Source organism: Brassica rapa, chromosome A09 (assembly GCF_000309985.2).
Source record: "Brassica rapa cultivar Chiifu-401-42 chromosome A09, CAAS_Brap_v3.01, whole genome shotgun sequence".
Taxonomy (NCBI): Eukaryota; Viridiplantae; Streptophyta; class Magnoliopsida; order Brassicales; family Brassicaceae; genus Brassica; species Brassica rapa.
Window position 1 is genome coordinate 39,798,831 of NC_024803.2, and position 20,734 is coordinate 39,819,564.

The window sequence follows — 20,734 nt, forward strand, 5'->3', positions numbered from 1 at the left end:
CTTTGAATATCTCATTGTAGATCACTTGCTGCATTCTACAGACATTCTCCTGCAAAAACAAATAAACAACTCATCTTTCAGTTACAACAAAAAACTCATCTCACATTTGTTCCACGTATTTAGTGTCTCAAACACTTACAACTGTGAGACAGCAGCTGCAACTCCATGAAATCTATCAGGTCCATATCATTCACATAGCTTGAAAAGGCTTGAGGTGTAGACCCCATTTCCCTTTGTTCTCTCGCTTCCTATTCTTCCCCATATACCTCTCTGCTTCAGCCATCGAACAACAATCTGCCACTTAAGCTCCATGCTCCACCCAATCCTATATCCTGTCACATCCAAACAACCAAACATATAGATAGTAGCAATGTATTTACCATGAAATACTTGAGCCGTTTGACCATGTAGTACACGCCCACAACACTTAGGAGTAGCTCATCATGGTCTTCTTTTGAATGACCAAAGACTTGCTAATTTTCTAGTACAACATCAGTGTGCAAACCATACGAAAGTAAGATCATTTAGTCACAAGCAAGTAAGCAAGAACGGCGTTTCTTACTTAAGCTTGATAAGCATACCCAATAATGAACAAACTCACTAATATGAATATCAAGAAGGTTTTGGTTTTAACAAAATGATGGAAAGACATAAATATGTTATCAAAATCCATCCAGTTATACCAATCAAAAGCATGAAAAAAACTAAGCTCACCATAAAGAGCTTATCCAGAAAAAGTTGAAAACGTTGGGTTTTTATAAAATATAACAAATAACTGATAATTGATATTCAAATCCATAAAAGAGACCTAAACCCATTGAATTAGCTAGAAAATAACACACACACACGATGCAGGAGCTGAAAAGTTGGAACCTTTAAAGAGTGGAGATAGTAACTTACACGAACACGGTCAGTGAAAATAGGCTAGATCAATTTGAACATAAGGGCTTCAGACTGAAGTTTGTCGGTAGTTGCCTGATCGAAGACAAACTGTTGTTCACCTTTTAGTTTTGCTTTCCTTAGCTCCATCTATGTCGAATCAAGAAAAGAAAAGAGCAACGTAAGCAAAAGAAAATATGAATCAAAAGAAGATAAAATTTGATAGGAGGTTACCTTCTTCTGCGTTCCACCTCCGGATTTGGCAGGTATAGAGGATGGCAGTGGAACTTTTTCTTTCTTCAGTGCCTGCATCAGCAAGAGAAACCATTATCAGAAGACGAAGTGTCGGAAGAGAAAGGCCTCGGCATCTCGGCGTCTTAGTTTTAGGTTTGGGTCTTTGTGGTAGGTTTTTAGGTTAATTGATATTAGAGACCAAACACATACACACAGTCCAAACGTAAATTTAAGCCCAAAAAAACGAAATGTTGTTATTGGTTGATTATTTTAAGTGACGTGGCACACTCCCTGCTCACTATATGTTCTTTTTAGTATTGTGATGGTCTGAGTGGGTTAATGTGGTTTGACTCAAAGCTCAACGTTTGGAGAAGATTGGTTTGTCCTGATGAGACAGTCTTTACTGTCTTTCATGGGTACTCTGATCGTGTGGAAGTAATGGGCCTAATGGCGGAATACAAGGGAAATCTAGCTGTTTTCAAATCCTTAAGAATCTTTGGCACAGCTGATAACAACTGTGTGTTGAGTGTTAAGATGTTTTATTCGCGTTGGATAGGGTTGGAGAAAGGATATGTGGGACGATCGAGTGGTCTGGTATTGTGTCCAGTCCCATATTCATGTTATTTCTTACCCCTTAGATTTGTGCATGGTAAAGTGGCTTCCGATTGATCTTGCAGCTATGAATGCAATTATACATGTTTCAATAATTTTTTTTAAAAAAAAATTGCTAAAAAATTAAGTGTAGTTTAGGTTGTTAAACTTAATTAGTATGAATACAAATATGTAGTTATATAAAAAAAAAAGTACTCAACAGAGTGGCACACACCAGAAGATGAATAAATGAAGCTAAGCTACACAAATCACAAATGAGGACAAACAAACTGTTACAAAATGAATCGAATCACTAGCAAACAATTAAAAAGATCAAAGAAACAGTAATATACCACCAAACCAAACCATTACATTACAATACAAAACTATATACATGTAGCATTACAATAATCAAAACGATAATAGAAAAAATTGCCCAAAAAACAAGTTTTGATTGAAGAACTCTCGCCTCAACAAAAATAATAATAACATAAATGAAGTGGTGTTTTTACTTGTTGGACCACTGAAATTCGATTTCAAGGTTTCTGGGGCCACTTTTGCTTTCTGGTAACAAACTGTATTCACCTGCAACTGCTCCCAGCATTACCACCCGGTCGATTTGGATCGTTACTTTCCCGAATGAACTCTGCAGAAGAGACACACTAGTTCAGATATAGACGACAAAACTGAATCAGTTGAATATGAGTGAAGTTTGATGGATATTTTACCTTTCCCATTTTGCTCTTGTTCTTGCATGAAATGTGGAGTTTTTGACCTTTGGGAGGGCTCTCAAATGACCATGAGAAACTCTCGTCCCACTCTGGATTTGGACCGGTCGATATCACCTTAATAAACAGAACGATACAGTTAGTTAGTTTCTACTAGTCACAGTAAGCTGAAGAAAAGGGTGATGGAGTCATTTCTTACCTTGGTTTGTCTAGGAGGTGTGTTACCAAGTGTTATCTTGCAGAACACGCTAGGGTTACCAACGGATTGCTTCATGTTATTACCGCGTTTGATTGTGACCACTAGAGTTCCTGGCAAGCATTGCAAGAGGAATTCAGCTTTCTCCTGGAACCGCGGTGGACCTGATTGAATTAGGTACTGAAGTAGAGGGATAGCGTCTGCAGCAGCCACTGACTGGGCCCTGGAAACTTCAGCAGGACATGCTGACCAAGCTTGTCTGAGAAGAAACAACGCATCCAAGGCAGCTTCTTGAGTTGCCTCTGACCCTGTCTTAAGGGATGTAACTAGATGCGGTATACTAAGTGTTGCAGGCTCGGTGGCTCTTAGCCGAGGGAAGTTGTTAAACAAAGAGTTTAAAGCTTTTAGATACTCGTCATTCACCGTTCCAGTGGCCCACAAGTCCTTCTCAATAGCAGCTACAAAGCAAAACAGAGATACTGTATAAGGAACGAGCAGACGAAATGATACAGAAGGAACGGAGATTTTTCTCACCAGTAATTGCTCTGACGGTCTCGCTAGATGCGTATTCTTGCACGGTGTGATTAGAGAAGAGTAGTTTTACGAACATTGCAGCCTGAACAGATGTATCCGGGTCACTGGAGCTGATCAGATCTAAGACGACCTGCACACCACCTGCTTCGGCAACCGCTCTTTTGTTGGAACGGCTATACATAACAAGGTTTTGCAGAGCACATATAGCCACTACTTTCATTTCTTCCGTAGGTTGCTCTTCAAGGACATTGACTAAAGCACGGCAAGCAGAAGCTGCGTCTGTGCTTCTAGCGAGTGCTTCGTTTTGGAAAAGATCACCTAGAGCCAGAGTTGCCAATAATCGCGCCTGCTGAGCTTGAGTCTGTGGATCCAAGAGGTACTGGGACAAGGGTAATATCGCAGTCTTGGTGGCTTTTGAATCTCTAATCTTCACGTTGTTGAGAAGTACCTCGAGCAGTCTCGCAGCTGTGTCCTCACACTGATGGGACCTTAGAAGATCAAGAAGAGCTTCTATGGCTCCGCTTTCAGCCATGGATTCAGCACTTGTTCCATCGTCACTTTCCAACACTAGGAGAGTGTTGAGTGCACCAACCACGGTGTTTTCAGATGCAGAGCGTAGCAGTCTTACGAGAACAGCAACAGGAACTTCCAGGTAAAACTCGGAGCTAAATTGCAAGATGACTACCAATATTGATGCTGCGGACTCCCATAAAACATTGGAAAGCGATGGATCGGCTTGCAGTATCACCTTGGACAGCTCACTCACACCACCTTCTTTAGCTATTTCATTTGGCCATGTTAGAGCAATGCTGACCAGAGCTTTCACAGCTCTCTGCTGCAATAGGTGTATACCAGATCCAAGAACATGGATTAAGGGACCAATCGCAAGTTGTGTTAATGGATCCTTCTGCAGATGCTCCTCCAAGAGCAAATGAGACAGAAGCTCAGCTGCCAATTGCTGTACTGCTGGGGATGTAGAATCCAGCAGTGGGATGAGCGGCTCAATCACTTGGTGCGGATTGAGTGTATAATCAGCTCGGCATTGTGGATGTTCTAAGATATTGACTAGAACTTGCAGCGCACTGTGCTGCCCGTCAGGTCCAAACTCCAGCCTCGTCAGCAAATTGAAAAGAGGCTCAACCACTTTCGCAGCAGATTGGCCCTTGGCAATAGTAGCGTTATTTGTAAGGATGCGAAGTAGTTCTGAAAATGCAGCACAAAGAAAATCCGGAGCTTCATGGAGAATATCAAGTACGCAATCGATAACTCCAGCTTTCACCATTTCTAGTTTACATGCAGGCCTGTCCTTACCTAGCTTTACTAGAGCCCTTGATATAGCCTCATGGAGTACATAGTTTCTACCATAGAGAAGGCCAACAAGAGGAACCACCGCACCATGAGCTGCAACTAGTTCAGCCAGTTGTTCATCATCGACAAGCTTGTCCAGCGCTCGCACAACCGAATGTTGTGCAGGGCTGAATTCACTCACAAGGAGAGAGACGAGAGGCTCAACACAGCGTGCTGCAGCAACCGTAGACCTAATCCTTGTGTTTGCAAACAGAACATAACACAATTCTGCCGCATCCCCCTTCAGTTCCATCGAACAGTTTGAAGAAAGGATCCTGCAGAGAACATCCACCGCATTCATCTCCACATCTGCGACTGCCAGTGCTCGAGATGGATTATCACTCAGCAGCCTAACAAGTGCAGCAATAGCAGCATGTTGCTCTCTCTCTGAACCAGTACTGAGAATTTCTACCAATGGCTGAACAGCTTGTTTAGAGGACTCTGCATTTCTTATATGGTCAGCAGTAAAGAGACTATCCAATGCCTTGGCGGCACTGTACCTTGCTCCTCTTCCACCTAGTCGCAGAACTGCTACAAGTTGGCTGACAGCGCCAAATGCTGACTCGTGCCTTCGAATTTCAGCACTGCTAAATAAGATGCCTAAAAGAACCGTTGCAGCTTCCTCTTGTTCATCCTGTGGTCCAAGAGAAAGATATTTGGAGAGGCCCTCAAGAGCACCTGACTCTACCATGACAATCATGTTTTGTGTACAGTCTCCAGCCAGCAGAGTTAGAAGATTAAGTGCAAGTAGAGGAGCACCGGGGCGGTCTGGAATTGGCTTAAGAAGTTCAACAAGTAAGGGAATCGCCTTTCGTGAAGTAGCCCCAACTCTAATATCTTCAACTCGAAAAAGCCTCTCAAGGGCGACTTGGTCTGGGTAACGCACTAGCATGAACTCCTGTGACAACTGCAGAAGTTCTTTTATGTCATCATCAGAACAACCAAGCAACGATATGAACCCAGCCGCAGCACCAGAGTTTGCAACAGATAAAAGAGTTCCCCTACTACCATTACAGACAAGACTAGCTAGCGCTTGTGCTGCAAAATATCTGTCGGCATATTCCTCTGACTTCACAAGATTTGAGAGCACTGGAACAGCTTTCATTGTTGCATTTGCGCGAGTGATTTCTCTGTCCTGGAAAAGTATGGCTAGCAGTAAAGCACATACCCAAATGTTGGTGTCTTCTCCATCATCAGCCTGCAATGTATTAAAGTATTAGCAGTAAAAACAATATAGACGACAACCTAGCGTCCAAAATGAGTCAGAATGTAAAATGCTAGCACAGATTCATAATATGGCTTTTTATAATTTGCTTCGAATAAACTGTGATCTCGAAGAATGCAATCTATAAGAGATTTGAATACCTGGAGAAAACGGTTGCCTATTCTATCAGTAATCAACTCGATGCCTTCTGACTCCAATATAACTGCTCTGCTCTTTTCATCATGACAAGAAAGAACCGAGAGCAACCAGATGGCTAAGTTGTCACCGGAAAGAAGTGTTACCCCCGTGGAACCCTCCCTACTTTCTGTGGCCTCTTCTTCTTCTTCATCTTCCTCCTTTTCTTTTGGATGAATGCATATGAAGATATTATCTCTCTCATCCTTATCCTGATCTTGCACAGAAGGTGAATCTAGAATCCGCACAAGTGCTTGAACGAATTTGGCACACAATTGTGTCTCGTTCAGATTCTCAATCATCCTCTGGTCGTCAACTTTGGCAGCACATATAATAATAGCAGCTCCACCAATTTTTATTTTAGGGTCCCTGGAATTTATCACCCTTTTAGCTATAGATGACACGCAATCTCTGGCATTGTTGACCATGTTTCCCAAAACTATTGGTTGATCTCGGCAAAGTCTTGACAACACTTCAATAGCTTTATCCTGTAAAGAGGGATTGGCGACACTCACTATAGATGAGACTATTGGGGCCATACTGCTAGGGGATTCAGCCAAAACAACCCACGCTGGCTTTACATTTCCAATAACTCTTGCCCTTGAGAATATAGCTAGCGCATCTAGGGCCTCAGAAATTGCATCAGATCTTCCGTCGGCAGATTCTAGAAGAGACACTAAAGCGAGCACTGTTCCAGCACGGTTCACAGAATCTGTCAACGCGGAATTAATTTGGTGACGACTAAGCAGGCGAGCAATTGCAGCAGCTGCAAGAGTCTTCCCAGACACTGTTCCCTCACGTAAGATTCTAGTCGCCGACAAAATAATATCTTCGACAATGACCTTCTCTGACACTTCACTGTCCAATATAAGATTAGCCAACGCGCACATTCCTTGCTCAGCGACTTCTAGAACGGATGAGTTTGAAAGAGAAATCAGAGTAGGCAATGCTTCTCTGGCGGCAATGGCCACATCTCGATTCTCCTTAATTGAGAGTAAAATTGCAGCCATACATCGGGAAGACTCAACAAGGATCTTCTCAGAATCCCCATGTAAAAGTTTTATGGCCGACAAGAGAGTTTTGAGGGCTAGAGCGCTTTCACGCAAATCCTTTCTGCTGTGGAATATAGCTGCAAGAGCTGAGGCTGAATTTGCTTGAGTTTCTTCTTTAGCAGAGCTCATCAACTTGATCATCGTCTCAATAGCATCATTTGAAGCACTTCCTTCACGTAACATGTCACTGAATGGGACCACAGAAAGCATGCTTTTTAATGCATCCAAAACATACATTTTAGACTCAGGTAGCTCGCTGGTCAGCAAAGCAGTAAGCTGACTGATTGTTGCAGTATCTGATTTATGAATCAAATGATTTAACGTCTTGGCAGCAATTTCCTTACCATTGGCACTGCCATTCTTTAGTAGCCACAGCAGAGCAGGGACAGCATCAGCACTTTCAACACAAGCACGTATATCTTCGCTGTGATTGCACAAGTTCCTAAGGATAGTTGCAGAATCTTCCCTGGCTTTGGCAGACCCTGTCTCTAAAATCTGAACAAGTGGAGGTATACCTCCGGCGGCAGTGATGGCCCACTTGCTTTCATCATTTTCGTTAGACAAAAGGCATAGAAGTGCAACAGCGCATTCTTGCTGCTGTTCGGATGAAAGACCCAGAAGAGATATCAACAATTGTATCCCTTCACGTCCCTGTAGTGCTTGCCACAGGCTACCTTCATGGTTACACATCATCAGAAGAGCCTTTACAAGCTCATCTTGAACCTCATTAGCTGCCATTGTTACTAGACCAACAAGTAAATGTTTTGCATCCGAGTTGGAAAGTTTAACAGAGAGTATTGAATTCCCGTACAAACTTGCAAGTGCTTCAATGGTGCGTTCTTGAACAAGAAATGGTAGACGAGGCTTGAACTGTTTCAGAAGAGTCTGCTCAACGACCAATGGATCTGATGCCCTGGTCGTTTCTGCTTTGCCATCATATATCATCAAAGCTGAAGCTAAAGCCCCAAGAGTGTCGGCAGTCTGAGCAGGCGAGGAGCATGATTCAAGACTCTGGCCAAGGCTTGATATGACATATGACAAACCACCGGAAATATTGGCAAGGGCACACATGGCATTTTCTTGTAATGCTTGGGCATATTCACCTTGCATGAATTCTTTTGACGGAGCTATTGTTGCATTTATTAAAACAGGAATACCATTAGAATTAGCGATTTCTCGCTTTGCTTCTTTAGATTGAGCAGAAAGCGACTTGAGAGCAGCAGCAGCCTCTGCCCTAACTGAGGCCTCATTGCCTGATCCTAACAACTTGAGAAGCTGTTTTGTAATGTCCGTAGTCAACACACTGGAGCAAACAGATGCATCCTCCATCATCATGCAAGCAAGAAGGAAGCACACATTAGAGACTGTACTCGACTGCCCGCTGGTAAGCAGCTTCACAAGTACATCCACTCCCCCAGCTCGAATCGTCTCAGGCCAAAATCCTTCTGTGGTGCTAGAGAGGTTCTTAAGTGCACCAGTTAACAAACCATCAACCTCTCCCTTCTTATTCCCACTGCGCAACTGGTCCCACAGAACCGGTACAACTCCCTCAGTAGAAAATATTTTCGATCCAACATGGTCTTTCACCCCACCTTCAGAAACAGCATAGATTGTCTTTGCTGCAGCGATCTGCCCTTCAACTGAACTGGACTTGAGAAGACCAAGCAACGGAGGAATGCATCCCCCAAGTAACACCTTAACTCTAAGTTCGTTCTCCTGGCAGAGCGAACCCAAGACAGTTGCAGCCTGTATCTTCACTCCAAGCGATCCTGATCGGAGAAGAGAGACAAGTACCGGCACAGCTTGGGAGTGTGATCCGACAGCGCTGAAAGCATTTTCACGCATTTCTATAAGGTCAAGTAGCTGCTTCAGGCAGTACTCTCTTTCTTGTGCAGATGATGAACCTTGGCGCAACTGCTCAATGCATTGCGCAACACTTGCTAACGTCCCGTCTGGATCTTCCATGCTGGTTGTACGCTCCCTGCAGGTGATAAAGAAATAGGTGTAAATCTCTACATAAATGATATATTATTTGATTGGCCTCTACGTAGTGACAAAATAGAGATTTGCGTTACCTCAAACTCATCTTTGTGGTGGAATGTGGAGTTTGGGGCTCTGAATCAGGAATCTTCATATCCTGTAATCATGAACAGGCAACAGTGAATAAGTTAAAAAAAAAAAGAGTATAAACTATAATATAGTTTGCTCCTGTGAAAGACTTACACTCTAATCAGATATAACAAACTTGCATTTATATTATTTTTAGTTTAGGATTGGATAAACTTAATTACCGTGTCGTTTGGGGCAAGGCCATTCCCATTGGAAGAAGCGAATCTCCATCCAAGTGCACTTGCCATTCTTTTCTCTCTACTCAGATCTATCCAGAAGATACCGTTAGAGCATCAACTCCCCTGGAAGAAGAGATCAGATCAGAAGCTAAAAATGCAATTATAAGTACTAACTAATTATCGATCCGATTCGTTTTACATTCCAGATTCGATGAGCTAATCTAAATCAGGAAAGTTTATCGATTCGAGTGTAGGACTCAGATCGCGATGGAATCTAATTCAAAAAACTCGGATCCCTCACTGAGATCAACGATTCTGGTCTACAGTCTACGCAGATGAGATCCGATGCTGTAGCATGAAGATAGATCCATAGATGGAGGAACTGAACTAACCTCGGAGAGAAAATGGCGAGAAGGAGGAGGAGGGGAGAGCAGAATCAGTTGTGCATTCGATTGTTTCGTAGAAGAGAAGCGAAGAAGACGAAGAAGCTTAGAGAGAGAGAGGGAGAGGATTCTCTTTCTTGTGAAAATTTGACTTATTTAAGTATAAAACGGAGGGGGGAGAGAGAGAGAGAGAGGTGTGTGTGGGCTGGTGAGAGTGTGTTATCGGATTGGAGCCGGCCTGGCCTATCCACCGACAGAGACTGGATTTACTAAACGGCTCCAGCTCACTCGTATCGGCTTAGCTAAACGAGTCGATATTTTGTTTTCTTTTACGAGAAATTGACTTCATTTAATACTAATTACGATTTTAATCGGCCATTTATTTCACTGATGATGATACAAGTGAAAACACGTAACTGATACAAATGTAATACAACTCCTACCTTTTTTTTCTGTAACTTAGATATACTCCTACCTTTCAAGGAAGATTTCATTAATAGCATTTAAAATTATCATAAAAATAGTACATGCAAAAATCACAAAATAAAATAAATTACCCTAAACAATATTAATTAAATTACCCTAAACTTTAACCTTAAACTCTAACTTTTAGTTATTACTCCCTCCATTCCAAAAATATCTATGTTTAAGAAAATGTTGTTTCAAAACTATAATTTTTTACATTTTCAATATATTAATTAATGGTAAATTGTAAATTTCAAAACATAATTGTGTTTATTGAAAGTCTATTTGCTAAAACTTATAGAAATAGTTAGTTACAGAAAATAATGTATTGATAATCAAAATTTCATATTTTTTTAATATGTATACAAATTCTAAAATATCAATCTTTTGAAACAAAGAGAGTATATCATAAACTTAACTATAATGTATAAGTTTTTGTTCACATTATTGTTAAATACTATTAAAAAATCAGTTTTCTATTTTTGTTTATTTATTTATAATATAATTAATTATGTAGTTACAAATAGAAATATACAAATTTAATTAAACATCTTACGTTTTTGTTTATTTATTGTTTTAAATTTTATCTTTTAAGTTTTATTGTCTTTATTTGCTTTTCTGCCAAACTATCCGGCTTCTTCTCTTCCTATGTTGAAAAAAATGATTAGATTTGTAGTTGTTGTTATATGACCTATATATATTGATTAGTTACCAAACTCAATTGATTAGTCCATTAAGATGGTGATAGTAAAGGTATGTACCACCAAACCGATTATGAAAATTTACTAAAAACAATTGTCAACATCACAATCAATTAGAATTAGCTTCCCGTGGATAAAGATGTAATATTATTTTTTTATATGTGGCTTCCTTCACATGTAAATTATTTCCTTGACATGATCTTTCTACGCTGTCCGAAAACTGACAGCAGTTCTTTTGTCCCAAAGTGGTAAAATATATAACGTGGGAGAACAAAGAAGCACATGGCCTCATGCCTAGCTAATGGGAATAAATTAAACATTCAAAGTTCTCTCTTCGAATTCGACGCATGTTTTGTTTCTATCGACAACTATGCTCATGAAAGCATACGATATGCAAATAATGATAACCATGTGATGCACATGTGCTCTTTCGTCATGCATCGCCAATTATTCTTCATGCCATATATATTATTCACAATAATCATGAAGATTATAATCCCAAAAGCATATAAACTGGCCAAAATCATCTTCTTTTGTCCTAATAAATGACTCGCTGCCCTCCCTTTCTTGTAGATCTCACAGGCAGGCTCGAAATATTAGGAGAAAATGTAGTTGTTAATATCAGTGTGACTCTCGTGTTTTAATGGTGCTTTGAAGAAGTTACGGTGAACAATGTTTGTTATCTTTTGGATTGTTTGTCATGCATCTTTTAAAAACCGTAAGAATTTTATCTTTAGAGTCAGCTTTGAGAAGTTTGTATATCCCAAATCTAAACTTGTTGAAGTTTTAATCATTCAAATTGCTTAGTTAACCAAGCGATATAATAAATATTATATATTCCCATCATTCAAACACTATTGGTTCCTCAAGCTTTAGCTAAAACGTGTTGCTCAGAAAAAGAAAAAAAAAGCTTGGCTAAAAAGCGAGTATATTGCGTAATGCTCGCGTTATCCACTTTACTTCTGATCCGAGTAAGTAATGCCCACTACTCTAGAATCTCTGTGCTTATAGAATATGCAATGGTGAGTAGCTCAGCTGAGAGTTTGTAAATGTGAGATGCATAAATTCATTCGGGCACTAGATGAAATTCTAAAGGTAACTCATTCTTTTCCACCATCTCAAACACCGTCCCAAGACATAACTAGCCTTAGGCGACTCATGTTCACTTATAAGATCTAGAACACAACAAATGTTAGTTTAGTTAATCTACGAAACTTGATAAGGTTTTCAATTTTAGTTAATCAATGAGACCATTATGCTAGAGACATAGAGTGGTCTCATTAGTTAGGTCTCCAACCAATGCAATACAAGATCGTCGACAATCAATTTGTAATCTAAGCTTGCTCCTGGATTCGTTCAATAAAGACTCTAACTGACATAATTTCAATTTTATACTTTTCTTCACGTCGGAAGTTGATGAAATTCATGAAAAAGGCGAATAAAAATTATAAAGGAAAATATAGTGTATGAAGGCCAAAACAGAAATATCTTTTTTTTTTTGGCTCATATAGGAGGATCTATCTCTGTACCAAAGGATCTTTTTTTACCTTTTTTTGTGGCTCCTAGTTACCATTTTGCTATGTTTTACCTACACATTTAGCAATCTTTTGATTCAGGTTTCTTGTATCACCTACACATTTCTTTGAAATGGAATTCACATTCCTAACAACAACAAAAAAGGCCAAACATATCTATCATTCGGGAGGAAAATATGATAAAGATCCACCTTAAAACAAACCAAACGTCTGATGAACTTTTAAGTATTAAATATCATTATAACAACATCATCTTTAATTACAACAAAAATATAATATAAGCTCTATGCTCTATTTAACTCCAAATCCCTAAATGCGACCATTTTCCATCCATAGATAGCTTTAACTAATGCGTACGACGTAGTAAATGCAAAATCTCAACATTATTAGGAACGGAAAGTAAGCGACCAAACCACTCAAGCTTCCCCATAACCTCTACTACTCCACTTCTATCCAATGCGACCATTGCACACCAAATTATCTCCCTTTATTTTTTTCTTGCACAAGTACGCTTGAACATAAAGCAGTAACAGCTTTCCATTGTATTCAGCCATTTTGACATTGTAGAAATAGATCTCTTCGAGCTTCCATTTCAAACCTTTAACTATCATTCCTTCTTGTTATAGCCATACCACATTAACCCAACACAAGGGTGATAAAAGTAGAGAATCTTGTCTATCACATACACGCGTGTCCTACAGTTTATATCTTTTGGTGTAAAATCTTTTCACATTTACCATCTCTTGGGTCATACTCATACCCTATGACTTGTTCCTTCTTCCTCACGTGAACCTTTCTGTCTAGCGACGGGTTTGTCACCGACATTCATGTATATGGCATTATCAGACGGGGACCTGGCACGACTTCCCAAGTCCTTGTCCTTGTGTCAAACACTTCCGCTTGGATCTGTTTGCTTCTTGCCCTCCAAATACGTAAAATTTCTGGTCAACTAGTCCTACTCCTGTGGTACTTCTGGCCACTAGCATACTTGGACCCTGATGCAACTTTCCATAACGAGTATCGAGGTCCACATCTTACTGGAACGGTGATTGTGATATTTGAATAATATTTTCCACTCTGGCCACTAGCATCTTCGTAAATTTTCAAAAGATGTTATATACTTGAAAAAATATTTTCTTATATATTATCCAATAAAAAAATTCTTAAAAAGGGTGACATTTTCTAACTATAAAAAAAAAACTAAAACATTTTTTTCCCTAAATATACATATAAATCAAATTCATAAAAATGTCACACACATTTTAGACGAACTTTATAAATATTCATACAAGTTACATCAAAGAATTCTGGTTACATATTTATCAAAGCATTCCTTGAAAAAACCAGCTTAGACCAAATGAATTAGGTCAATCGATAGAACCAAAATAAATAACTACTCGAATGTTTTTAACTCTCTAAGTGCATCAGAATCGTTTGAATTTATACATGCGATTCGATAATGGACCATTTACCAACACCAAGGTTTAGTCGATACCTAAATATTCTAGGTCTTCTGATGAAATCATTTTCGAAAATATTTGTAACAAATTGATATAGATTAAGATCACAATGGTTTTCTTACAAGTGTTTTTATTAACAAGAATTGTTAACCACAAAACTTTGCCAACGAAATCTGATTGATTGAACATCAACGAAAAAAAAAAGAAATTGTCGACAGATAACTATTCTACAAGTTGGTTGAACATACATATACGAAAAAAATACAATTTACCAACATCAACATTCAACAGATAATTTTTAATGCAACTTACCAACATCAACACCCAACAAAGCAAACCTGCACAAATTACGTAACTTAAAAACCTAGACACAAAGGCGACCACTTATATCACACTTCACACCACACACACAAAGACATAAAAGAAAAGATGATGAGACACAAGTCTTGCTAAACAGAAGACAAATCTCACAATTACTGGTGTCTTTCTACTTCTTCCTCGTAAGTCGTCGATTGAGAAGACTTGACCGGAAATATTCTATTACCACTCTTTCCAGTGGCAGCGGAAGAAACTCTGTCTCCCTCTCCACCGTCTATGCTGCCGCCATCTTTCTCCTTCTCGAGTCTCTTCTTCATCATCTTGTCCTTCTGCTTCTTCTGCATAACTTGTAGTTGTGCGTAGTTTGCTCCAATAGACGACATTTTATTATGTTAATTATACTAAAACCAAAGAAGAACTAATTAAGTGTGTTGAAAATAATAAGTAAATTAAGATGAACTTGGTTATGAACTAATGATGAAGAGTAATGTCGTTATTTATAGAGAAACGACTCATGCTTTATGACCGTTTTGTTATCATTCCATTGTCATCATAATGCTTCTCCATGCTCATTCACCTTTTTTCCTTTCTTTGTTTTCCTTTCTTTAATTGATTATTTATCTGACATAGAGAATAGTTGAAAGTAAACTATTCCAAATTTGTTACAAAAAAAACTATTCCAATTATATTTGTAATAGAAAGTTTATCAGTATTTAGTGCCATTATTAATACAACTGTATAGGTATATTTCTTACAAAATTTAAGTAGTAAATTAAAATTCAAAGCCTAATAATTTTTTATGTGTAAATTGAAGCCTTATGCCCGATCAAAGGATCCTTATTTAGATAAAAGTTCTCGACGTAAAAAAATGTATATAAAAACATACTCCTATCATTTTTAAGATATTTCTTTAATTTCGTCGAGTGCAAGTCTAGTATTTGGTGTTTTCATGATAGTAATGATTTAAAACACACCTCGCACTACGTGTTAAACCTACATTAGGCACATGAATTATCAACACTTTTTTATTATTTATATTTATATTTTTTAAATGAAGGAGTTGAGGAAAAAAAAAGAGAAATTTAATATCAAAAATGGCTTTCATATACTTTGGCAGAACAAAAAACAAAAGAGTATCGTTATTAAGCCACAAGTTGGTTTGCCCTTAAAACAAAATTATATTTATAGTCGTCTATGATAATGTTTTAAGCACTTAAACCTCAGTTACAAAAGAAATCAAGAACATGGTAGCACTAATCAAACTTATTTAAGCCACAAGTTGGTTTACGCTTTCATCAACAATTCAAAAAAAATGGTTTACGCTTTTCAAAAGAAAACAAGATAGTAGTACATGTTTAGGTGTTTATGATAATGTATTTATTAGTGAGTGAGAAAAACAATGCATCGAGCTTAACAATTACATTAGTTGGCTTGACTAACAGAGTTATCTAACTACAGTATAATGAAACGAGTGGGTGACAAAAAACATAATATTAATAAGATCAAACTAGAAGGAGGCGTTATCTAAAATGGTGGCCTTCGCTTTAAGGTCGGCTCTTAAGACATTATGCAATTGCAACCATGTGATAAAATATAAATAATGTTGAGCCCTCCATTAGTATTAGTTATTAACTTATTATGCTAATTAAACTAGTCATCATTCGTTTAAAAAATTACCGACCAATATATATTGGATTCCTATGAGTCAAATGTATCATATATAATTTGGTTTGAAATCACAGTACTAGTTGTGTTGTAATTTTTTTTGGAGCAACTATACTGGTTGTGTTGTATATCGAAACAACTACTTGTGATTTTTCCTTTGGAATCACATTACTAGTCTTTTTAACCTATACCAATCTACAAATTTATATTACACCTTTGCAAGAAGAGTATAGATATTTAATAAGAATTTTTATTACTTCCTTAAACAAAATTCGGTTAAGACAAATGTTCTACTGCATGAACTTTTAGAGGAGCTTAAAACTCTGGTATCAAGATAGTCAAGAACTTAGTGGTCGATGCATGAAATGTTAGAACTTTTTTGTTTTTTTTTTTGTAACAGGAAATGTTAGAACTTTCTATCCGGTATATATGGCAAGTCGAAGAATACGAATGCAGTATGAAGATAAATCTGGCTTCATCAAGGCGTGTAGACAAAAACTCACAGTTAAACTTATGTTGCGTTGTTGTTTTTGTTTTTGTTTTTGTTTTTCTTAAAGCTTATGTTGCGTTGTTGTTTTTTTTTTTGAAAAAGCTTATGTTGCGTTGTTGATGAAACAAACTGCAAGTTATAGATTAGGAAGACTTGGAATCGACCAAGAATGAGATTAAAGTGTTCCAAATCCATGTCAATCACTATAACGATATATGTTCATATATTGATAGATCTTATCTGCTTGTTCGATTAATATATCATATATATAGTGGCAAACCCTTAAACAAAAAAATCCTATATATAGTGGCTTTTTTTTTGAGAAGCTATATAGTGGCTTGAACAATACCAAATGAGAACGATCGGCATTGGGTACAAGTAAGAGAAGCTTGAGCTTGCTACAATAATGGACCAATTATTTTACAAAATAAAATTGTTTGAATGAATGTTAAATTTATTCAGATAAAAAAACATATTTACAAAGAATGCGTCTCTGTTTGAAAAAAAGTGATTCCTAAACTACTCTCATCGGTTTGCAAACCAAACCCTTAAGGTTTGATCAAATTCACCTTTCCCGTAATCCTTACAAAATCTTCATCAGTATATATAGTTACAAACCTAATTTCTAAAAAAGGTAGAAAAATAAAGATTTTCTCAAACATTCTGTTTTTCATGATCCATACATGTTTTTGGTTTGAAGTCTTTCAATTCATTTCTCATGAACAGCCCTTATTACATATACTAAAAGACGTATAACATGTTTTAGCATGCTAGGGTTAACTGATTTAAATTTATAGCTTTATATGTAATACTAATGACTTTTGTTACTAAACTATAATACTATATCAGGAAATAAAGTATGCTTGTTGACAAAAAAGAAGAAGAAAAACTATCTCACTGTCAAATCCGATTGAAGTATCCCATATAGAGTATTACTGTATATTTTATACAATATTATCCACATTCGTCTTCATCTTAACCCATTGGTGTAGTCGAACCACTAGGAATGTGTACTTGCTTTAATTATTTAATTAATATGTGACCATATATATTAACAATGCATTTCTTATATACAATGATAGCAGAAATGACAGAAACAAAATGTTTAAACTTTAGCTATTAGTATAAACTGCATTTCATAAATGTTACTATAAAAATATAGAAGGGGAATGAGAAGTCAGATAAGGACTTATTGGCCACTAATCTCCCACCATATCATAATATTGTATATTTTGACTTTTTCTTTAATAATATTATAACCTAAGCATATATTTTAATAAATACATAAAAAAATTAAATATATAAGATGAAAGAGAGGTTAGAGTTGATACTTTATCATTCATGAACATATGAAAAATCACATAAGTTAAACTATTCATTTCATAAAAAGCTTTTTAATTTGAATTTAGCTATTTTAAAAATCACTTAGCCATAAATAGTCAAATTATATATATATATATATAAGTAACACAAGATTTTAAAGGAAAAATAATAACTTAATTAAACATTTTAAAATACTAATTTCCTAAGAACTGTTTTTGGTATTATAAACTATATATATCAAACTAAGCGTTTCTAAACATAGCCATCTGAACTATTTTTTTTTTGGTAAAAATGTTAAGATATCATTATCAAACTTTTCAGATTTGAAACATAAATACAGAGAGAACAAGAAGCAGATGATTTTTTTTTTGACATCAAATGATTTTAAAAAAAAAAACAAAATTGATATGTTAATATATATGCATTCCATGCATGTTATGTGTAATCTTTCTAAATATATTTTATCTATACACGTATATACCATGGCTATATGATGATGCGAATGATGATTTAATTAAGTTTGTGTTAGTGCTAAATAGTGCTGTATACTAAAATGTCGATGGATTGACAAATTATATTACTGGTGTTTGTGTGGTTTCAACTTTCAAATTTAATTATGCTGATTAGTAGTATACGTATGTTTTATTACTCTCTTTATGTTGAGTTTGTTAATAATTAAAGGCGACCACTCTGAATTTGTACTTAGCAAAAGAAAAGCACTCTGAATCTATTAACTTGCTGCCTTTCATTTTATTTTTGTCAGTCTCTTATATCAGAAATAGTTAGTCTCATCATATTGCAAATTACTAAAACCAATTATCTACATCATAATCAATATGATGGAGAAGTCCACATATAATGATCCCACAATTCTATAACAGACAGTTATATATACATACCATACTTAACTATAAATAACTTTTCATAGTATTCGAGACTATTTATGGTTCTACATCAATACTCTGTAATTTTTTATAATCGTTTGGAGACTCGAACTTCAAATATGTGATTTATCTAATTGAGGTAGTTTCATATCCTTATGATTGTTTAATAATATTCTTTCTGTTTTATTAAGAATTGTCACTTTGACATTTTCACATATATTAAAAATGTTAGAAATGTATTTATGTTCTTATTAATTATATATATTTAATCAACAGTTTTAGATAAATAAGATTAGTGCATTTGATCAAAAAAAAATTAGTGTAATTGACAATTAATATTTATATGAAAGTAAATTGTATTGAATTCTAAAATTACACTTTTTGTAACAAGAAAAAGTGTCAAAATATTTTTTTGTGAAATAGAAGGAGTAATTTGTTTTTTAATTAATCTGTGATTAAGTTTTAAACGTTTGTTCCTCGAACAGTAGCATACGAACAAAGAGTCTGGATCCAATAAAAAGAGAGCAGGGGACAACTTGTCCCTAGTTGACTGTAAAGGCCACACAAAATGAAACAACCAGACACATACTGTCTTAGTCTCTTAACTATTGTATTGAGAAAACCGCTTAGAATATTGAAATCAAAGAAGTGGGAAAAGTGGGAAAGACAACAACCTTTAATAATTGTAGAAATACATCAACCAAGCAATTTAACGAAATATTATACGAAGATTTTACCAAAAAAAAAAAAATATATTATACGAAGAAGAATGATACTACATGAGAGTTGAATAATATATTGTTAGGTTCTAAAACATAATTTTTTTGTAACCATTTCAACATATGTCGATTTTGTACGTTTTCGTTTTCGATTAATAATCAAACTATATATTATGAACGCATGAAGTATAAAAAATATAACAAGAAAATGTGCAAAAAACATTACTGCAGGTTTGGTATAATCTTTTCTTTAATTCCAACAAAAGTTTTATTTATTAGAATATTCTGTTTTTTTTTTTAATTTTAGACCAAGTTTGGACGGTTTATGAATTTAGTTCAGATCAGATTTTATCTAATACAGTATCTAAAATCATCCAAAAATCTACACAGAAATATCATAATTAACCAAAAGTTCGGATATAAGAAGTTAACAACTATCTAAATTCTTTATTTTTTGAAAATATCTAAATTATTTAAAATTTGACAAACGTAGAAACAACATCCAATACAACTATATCTCTAAGAAAATTTAACTAATCTATATAAATTTGTTACAAAACTAACTGGTTGAACAAAATGTTTTAAAAAATCGAATAAAAAGTAATGGATCGAATAATTAAATACATGAATGATTTATGTATTTTCATATCCAGTATACCCTATCCAAACTGAAATCAAACCAAAAACCAAATGTGTATTCAGTTATCTCATACAAATTGTTTCTAAAATTATCTTAAACCAAATTGAATATATATAAATTATTAGTTCAAATAAATTCAAATATAATTAATAATAATAAAGATATTACGACATTAACAGTGAACAAATATTAAAATATTAATTATGTATCAATTACTGTGTTTTCTGTCAATCAAACATTTAAATACATTTTTTACTAATCAAACACAATAATGTCATACCGTTTATATTATTAAATTGGATTTATTCCAAAATGCTTATACCACTGTTATTTTGGCTACTCAATAAACACAACATAAATATTACTCCCTCCGTTTTTTTATATAAATCGTTTTAGAGGTATTTTTATGTTCTAAATTATATGACGTTTTCGGTTTTCTATATAAAATTTATTAACATTTATTATTATATGACCAATGATAATATATTTTCTATTTTATTATTGGTTGATTTGTGGTTAGGTAAATAGTTAATGATATTTTTGTTTTTTTTTTGTCTGGTTAATTATGTTATTACAAATTATGAGAAACATTACATAGACGATATTACAGCCGACAATTCTACATGTCTTATGAGGATTCACGCCTGACTACATCACCCTGAGTAGCCTTATGAGATCCATTCTAGTCGGTACTCCTTGAGCCATGCTGAAAATCTCTTGTAAGCATTTTCTCTAATTTTCTGCATAATTAGCATTCTCTGGGAATTGAAATCCAGACCTCTTTCTGTAGAAATTGCGTTGTCTGGGGTTTGAACCCCATACCTTGGTGTAGAAACATTTAAACCTTCACCACTAGACCACGGTCTTTCCACTAATGATATTTTTGTTTAGAAAATATAAAAA

At 35.8% G+C, this 20,734-nt stretch overlaps 2 protein-coding genes across 2 annotated transcripts; both read right to left on the reverse strand.

The window, feature by feature from the left end:
• Nucleotides 1–1,982: 1,982 nt before the first annotated feature.
• On the reverse strand, nucleotides 1,983–9,879 carry LOC103842477 (protein CELLULOSE SYNTHASE INTERACTIVE 1). Its single transcript, XM_009119099.3, has 8 exons — nucleotides 9,641–9,879; nucleotides 9,252–9,371; nucleotides 9,036–9,097; nucleotides 5,875–8,941; nucleotides 3,163–5,707; nucleotides 2,632–3,086; nucleotides 2,433–2,549; nucleotides 1,983–2,350 (listed from the first exon to the last, which is right to left on the reverse strand). The coding sequence occupies exons 2-8, from the start codon at nucleotides 9,315–9,317 to the stop codon at nucleotides 2,213–2,215; spliced, it is 6,450 nt and encodes a 2,149-aa protein (XP_009117347.2). The 5' UTR covers nucleotides 9,318–9,371; nucleotides 9,641–9,879; the 3' UTR covers nucleotides 1,983–2,212.
• A 4,094-nt stretch (nucleotides 9,880–13,973) lies between these two features.
• On the reverse strand, nucleotides 13,974–18,838 carry LOC103842478. The gene has a single exon (XM_033279521.1). It carries the CDS (start codon nucleotides 14,491–14,493, stop codon nucleotides 14,266–14,268), a length of 228 nt encoding a protein of 75 aa, XP_033135412.1. The 5' UTR covers nucleotides 14,494–18,838; the 3' UTR covers nucleotides 13,974–14,265.
• Nucleotides 18,839–20,734: the final 1,896 nt, after the last annotated feature.